General features: G+C 43.3%; 1 protein-coding gene across 1 annotated transcript; it reads right to left on the reverse strand.

Moving 5' to 3' along the window:
- Nucleotides 1–518: 518 nt before the first annotated feature.
- LOC143522371 (uncharacterized) lies at nucleotides 519–6,109 on the reverse strand. Its single transcript, XM_077016105.1, has 9 exons — nucleotides 5,812–6,109; nucleotides 4,114–4,287; nucleotides 3,797–3,955; nucleotides 2,764–2,907; nucleotides 2,167–2,283; nucleotides 1,473–1,607; nucleotides 1,240–1,383; nucleotides 963–1,089; nucleotides 519–700 (listed from the first exon to the last, which is right to left on the reverse strand). Exons 1-9 carry the CDS (start codon nucleotides 5,965–5,967, stop codon nucleotides 519–521), a joined length of 1,338 nt encoding a protein of 445 aa, XP_076872220.1. The 5' UTR covers nucleotides 5,968–6,109.
- Nucleotides 6,110–6,834: the final 725 nt, after the last annotated feature.

Consider the following 6,834-nt stretch of genomic DNA (forward strand, 5'->3'; position numbering starts at 1 on the left):
CTACTGAGCCAGGTGTAATGGGATAGTCTGCGAGATTAAGCATTAGATTAGGAGGAGAACTTCTGTTTTGTCCTCATTAAGTTGGAGGAAGTTTAGAGGCCTCAATTTTTCCTAAACTGAGCTTGTCATCATGTGGGAGTAGCGTTTCAGGCAAGCCTGCTGGTTCTCGTTTCCGAGAGTAAATATGCACTATTTACTGAAATTCGTACTATTTTATTATTCAGAACATTCCTCTATTGTTAGAATTAATATTAGTTATACATTTTTATATATTAGATATTATATTTTTATAAATTATATATATATTAGACTTGCCTTTATTTAAAAATTCTGTATATTTACATATTTCAGTATAAGAATGTCTAGAAATCCAGTTTGCAATCTGCAATCTAGAAATAAACTGTACCAAAATCATACCATTGCAAGCACTGTTTTTATTATACAATAAAAAAAGAACAATAATAAAATGACAATTCTGGCGTCCACATCTGAAGCTGTGGAATTGATGTGGACGGTGCTCACGGCTTGAGGGCGGGCAGTTTGAGGGCGGGCAGTTTGGTGCTAGGCGACAGGGCCGGGAGGGGCGGAGAAAGGCCTTGGCCACGAAGCTTCAGCCTCTCGATCTTGGGTCGCCGTAACTGGATCTTCTGCTCGGTCTTGTCCTCCGAGGTCAGCTGCGTAACTGCCCTCTCTGCCATTGCTGTGGTCACAGGGTGACAACGAATCAAAAAGTAAGATACTGGAAGGGGGGAGTTTTTATATAAGCAGCCTTTGACTGTTACGCTGCTAATAATACAGCCATATAAATAGCACCTTCCAGTGTTGAAAAGACATCCTTGAATTATGCCGCTAATACAAAGTATGAGAAAGTCTTAGTATGTGTAGGATGAGAGAAATGTTAGTTGTAAGAACTACATTGGTCATAACAAAACAGCTGTCTGCCCCCATTTTTTTCCACTTACTCTTGTGGTGGGTGGAGCTCTTGGACAAGGTCCCTCTGGCTTGAGTCTGGATGGCACGTGTTTGCTTCTTGACGTGATCCTGGGCCAACCGCTGCTCATTGATCTCCCTGATCAGCAAGAAGTTCTCCTGCGTGGCGAGCAAAAGCAGACGGTCACTCCTACTCAGACACAGACTACCACGTGCAGTAACTAAAATACGTCTTAGAAAGTCGTTGGAGATCATCCCATTTAAGAAACAGGACTGGGAAGCCAACACTAAAGGAGAAGTCGGCGCTACCTCCGCGAGCTTGTCATAGCGTGATTTGTGCTTTTGTTCATTTTCAGCCAGCTTCCTGGTCAGGGATGCCACCTTCTTCTCGAGATAATCCCTCTGCCTGCGGAACTCAGACTGGACGTCTGCACTGACTTTCTCCTCCTGGCACTGTAAACAAAAACCAGACATGAATGGTCTGAGCTGTGTGTGTGTGTGTGTGTGTGTGTGTGTGTGTGTGTGTTGTGTGTTCATCTCACCACATCAGATCCTTGAACATGATGTTCATACAGCTTGCGGACAGTTTCCTTTAACTTCTTTGGTTCTTGTAATACCCTAATGCAGTTAATGATGTCCGTCTTTATCCTGCAGCCCAGGGTCTCGCCGTTCTTGACCTGGGAAATCAAAGCTATTATAGGCAGGGTTTGGTCTGCATGTGTGTGTGTGTGTGTGTGTGTGTGTGTGTGGTGGGGGGAATTGTAAAGTACTTTCTTGCATAAATTACGTATCACATCAATAAAAATAACAAAGGCAAGTCTATAAGTCTGAATTAGGAAATTAACATGGAAACAAGGCCAAACACAGAAACAGAAGCACCACTCTAACTTATTGCCCTAGGTTACCCACACACACACACACACACACACACACATATACACACACACATACACACACATGCACACACATATACACACATACACACACACACACACACACACACACACACACACACACACACACACAAACACAAGCACACACACACACACATCCAGTATGGTCCAAATTAAGCCTGCAAAACATTTTTACAGCATGCAAGAGTCCCAAGCAAGATGAATGCAGGTGTGTGGCACCGGACACCTGGGTTTAACTGCGGTGTGACATCCTGGGAGGCGTGGCAGCACTCCCCCTGGGAGGCGTGGCTACACTCCCCCTGGGAGGCCTGGCTACACTCACCTTCTGCCTCTCTGTGTTCAATTCCTTTTCTTTGGCTTTCAGTATCCGCTTGAGTTCATCATTGCTCACATGTAGCTGGATGTTCTGCAACTTGTACTGCTTCAACGCAGCCGTCATCTAACAAAAACACCAAAAACAGCCTCATTAACACTTACTACTCATTAATACACCACGTCCCTCATTAACACTTACTACTCATTAATACACCACGTCCCTCATTAACACTTACTACTCATTAATACACCACGTCCCTCATTAACACTTACTACTCATTAATACACCACGTCCCTCATTAACACTTACTACTCATTAATACACCACGTCCCTCATTAACACTTACTACTCATTAATACACCACGTCTGCTATATTCAAATACTATGTGTAAATTTTTGCATAAATGCATGTTAATTATTTTCTGGTTCTGTGGAAGTCATATACTGTAATGGTTTCCAATAAGGTGTCTGAAGTAAGGGTGCTTGAAGATTCTCCCAAAAAGAGAATTACTTTAATTAAATGACGTTAATTAAATGCAGTGACTCTCACAGAGACCTGGACAAGATCCATTCAGTTTGTGTATAATGAAACACAGTTCCTACCTCCCGGATCTTTTTCTCCGTCTCTTTGAGGTAAATCTCTCTCGGCTCGATTTGGGTCTTCAGATGTTTGAGGTTTTCATCCAGTTCAATCTTAGTCTTCTCCAGGTCCTGGTACTTCCATTCCAAGTCCTGAATGTGTGTTTCCTGCAGGGAACAGAACCCCCTCTCATCTACTGCCCAATACAGTACACAGCTCACTTCTGAATATCTTGTGGTTAGCTTAATAAAAGACACCACATTAGTAAACCACATTTTTGTAATGCATGTACAATATGTGCTTTTTATCCTCAAAATAAATATGCCACTGATTTACATCAATAAAACTAGATTTGCATTTCCTGAAGGAAATGCTAGAGGGTTTGAAAGATGATGCCAACGGTCACATTCTTGAAATCTTAAATCTTAAACCTGGGTTACTAAAAAATCTATTGATATATTTTATATCTAAATTCTGTGATACTATCAATAACTTTCCTCTGTATACTCCGTGCGAGCTTAAATGCAACGAAATTTCATTCTGTGTACACCTGTGTACAATGAATGACAATAAAGATTGTCTAAGTCTAAGTGCGGTGTATGTATGTGTGTGTCTGTGTGTATGTGGAGTTTGTATGAGAGGTGTGTGTGTGTGTGTGTCTGTGAGAGATGTATGTATGTATGTGTGGAGTGGGTATGAGAGAGATGTGTGTGTGTGTGTGTGTGTGTGTGTGTGTGTGTGTGTGTGTGTGTGTGTGTGTGTGTGTGTGTGTATGTATGCGTGTGTGTGGTGCCTGAACGAGCACAGAGGCAAATTGTGAAAAACCCAATTCTGATTTTGAGAAAGTTACAAAGCCAATCGACTATAAAAATCACAGCACAGGTCTCGGAGCCAAGACCTTCGGAGGTCTGTTCGTTAAGCGCTTCCGGCTGTATTAATTGCTTTTCAAGCCCTCTAGTAACAGCCAGGTCCTCAACAAATAATGGCAAACAGTTGTGGTGCACACTAAAATGTCAGTAGCTTTGCTGGCCTTGTGGTGCCTGCACGACCCCCCACCTTGTCCTGGATGATCATGTCCTTCTCCTGGATCTCCGACTTCAGGGCCACGATGTCCTTGTCCCGTGACTGGACATCCTCCTGCAGCTTCTGCTTATACTCCATTAGTTGACTGATCTCCAGGTTCTTGTTCTTGATTTTGTTCTCCAGGTCAATAATCTGCACCATTCACATCAACAGAGAGACACAGAGGCACGTCAAGCCGTGGCTCACGCAAAGAAAGGCCAGAAATTCCCCCCGGCCTTTAAAACAAAAACGAGTGGGGATGCGTGATGGAAACAATATACGAGCGCAGGGTTGTGAAAGACGCCACCAACCTTGACCTTTCTGTATGCCGCCGTGTCCACGAGATAGTAGTGCTTCTCTTCCTCCTCGCGCAGCCTGCACTCGTACTGGGCGCGCATTTCCTCCAGCTCAAAGTTGCTTTCCGCCTCCATTTGATTTTTAGTCTCCTCAAACTCGCGCTCCTGCTGCTGCAACTTGTCACGGCACTGGGGAGAAGAGAGAAACACCCTGCTGGTACCATGGCACAAACTAAGCAGTCGGCAGTCAAGGGACCCTCCAAGTGTTACACATTTTCCTAAGGGTCTGTTCTTCTTGGAGACCTTGATCTTGAATGATCACATGACAGTACTAAACTCCGAAGTAAACATACATGCTGGACGAACCTTTCGGGACCCTCAGTGTATACGATAGTTGGATTTGTAGCCCAATGAGGGCTCTATATACCAAAGCAAACACAACCAAAGTGTATATTGTCTCTGCTGCTAATTGCTCTACGGACCACTCAGCAGAACACTTGGGGCAAAGCGGAAACACTCACTCATTACCAACACAGACTTGAAAGCACTCCTGCACAGTACAATACATTACCCAGAGCTCTCTATTCAACTAAAACCACTTAGACTAACAGATGTTTATTTTCAACACTGACACAATGTGGCACACATCTCCAAAACGAATATTACAGCGTAGCATCACCTTCATGTAGTGACTTGGACATTTTTTTCAACATTACTTAATCACATTTAAAATAGTTTTATTAGATGCAGCACAATATAACAAAAAAAGATGCCTTAATTGTCAAATTTGATCAAGCCAGTCCAAATATATTCACATTTAAATTTTTTAAATGCAATTAACCTAAAACAAAAGGAAATCTTGTGATCAAGAAATGTGCTCTAGTTTCAGCACGTAGCTAGTATTTCTTTTCCGTGATCATGGTTCATCGGACCAACACGTTGTCTTGGGACCCTTAAAAAACTACCTTAAACTGTACAGACTGGGATTAAACTTCAGGAAACAATAAACAAGAATATAATGTAACCGTCCACGTATCTATTAATATCTTTTGAACAGCCCAGCGATGTTTTTGAACGGTCCAAACGCGAAGTAAACGGGATGAGAGAAAGCGCTCATTCAATTGCCATACTGTATTACCAAAACTGTGGGAAGAAGCTCCTACAAACCGATGAAAACAGCGATTTATTACAGCGCGCTTGATCACCGACCGCTTAGACAGCGAGCGGAGGAAAATGGCCGCGGCTCAATCATCATCATGCGGGGAAATCCAAGTAACTACTTCATGTGATACATTATTACATTACAGATGTCACATATCCGATTACAATAACGCACCCAGCAGAGCTGCAAGCCAAACACGGAGTCTGAACGTTTTCGCAACTAGGTGGACGGTTCAAGAAAACGTGAGACGGGCAGGGTTGCCAGGTCCTACAAAAATATCCCGCCCTCCAGCAGCCTAAACTAGCCCAAAGCCAAAAGTTGTTGACGGCTGGGTGGCGAGTGTTTAAAATGGAGACAAATTAAGTATTATATCGCGATCGATTCTTTGTGTTGACTTGTAACTCCCGCGGTGGCCCAACTCAAAAGTAGCCCAAAAAACCGCACCCCGCGACCCCAGAATTTTTGGCGTGAAAACCGCGAACCTGGCAACTATAGAGACGGGAGACGGACGTGGCCGTGCGGCCGAGCCGTCGGCACCACAGCGCCCTCACCTGGTCCAACTCGTGCGTCGTCTCCTCCAGCTCGGCCTCGAACATCTGCTGCATCTCCTCCAGGGCTCGGTGCTTGCTGGCCTCCAGCTGCTGCAGCTCCTTCTCGTAGGTCTGAGACCTCACCAGCACATCCCGGAACATTGTCTTGTAGTCCATAATCAACTTAAGGTTGTTTGTTCTGAATGAACAATATCAATGAACAATATCAATGAACAATATCAATGATCGATGTTCTTACACACGTTATGGCGCGTATATGAGTCATCTGACTAGCTAGCGAACTTATATAGGTTAATCAGTTTACAGTTACCAAGGCGATAGTTACCCTAACAACGACCTCACAAATACTCGCGTGGAATCTCTACGTAATCCCTCGTTTATCACGTGAGAGATGTTCCAATTACAACTGCTAGTTAGAGTGCGAGTTAGAGTGTGTGCAGACATGAAAAATGATCAAAACTCTCCTGGATAAACTGCTGTAAAATCCTTAGGCCTTCACGTAGAAGCTCCATTAAAATTTTTAATGGGAAAGAAACTTGTCCTTTCTAGCACGCTGGGATATCTAATCATTTGATCAATTCGTTTTAGAGTTATGAGCATTTGTTTGGCACTAGGCACAGAAAACTGCACCATTAGTTCCCATGTTAATTTATCAAAATCCGAATTGCCCTTTTCAAAATTTACCTCTGTGTTTAACTCGTCATAAATCAGTCATTTTTGGGTCAAACCACAAACAATTACATGAAAATCATCAGCAAGCGGTCCTCTCTCATACAATTTCTTCGGTTAAGCGATAAGTTAAATATGTCCCGAACTACGACCGTTTGTTCGGAGGGTGCAAATCACATTAAACAAGCCTTCTTCACTCAGAATAGCAGAGATTAGTTAGAGCAGAGGTGCCCAAGCTTTTGTTAACCAAGATCTACTTTTGAAGTTGATGGCATGCCGAGATCTACCAAGTCAAACACAAGGGCCGGGCAATTAAACAAGGAACCCCAATCACAGTTCAAATGTAGTTGTTTT

Source organism: Brachyhypopomus gauderio, chromosome 9 (assembly GCF_052324685.1).
Source record: "Brachyhypopomus gauderio isolate BG-103 chromosome 9, BGAUD_0.2, whole genome shotgun sequence".
Lineage (NCBI taxonomy): Eukaryota > Metazoa > Chordata > Actinopteri > Gymnotiformes > Hypopomidae > Brachyhypopomus > Brachyhypopomus gauderio.

Bases quoted from the DNA above. Each gene is read 5' to 3' on its own strand.
- LOC143522371 (XM_077016105.1), bottom strand. From the start codon at position 5,967: ATGGACTACAAGACAATGTTCCGGGATGTGCTGGTGAGGTCTCAGACC. The intron at 2,908-3,796 runs GTGGGGGGTCGT...TGTTCCCTGCAG, and splicing joins ACATGATCATCCAGGACAAG to GAAACACACATTCAGGACTT. The intron at 701-962 runs GTAAGTGGAAAA...CTGTGACCACAG, and splicing joins GAGCTCCACCCACCACAAGA to CAATGGCAGAGAGGGCAGTT.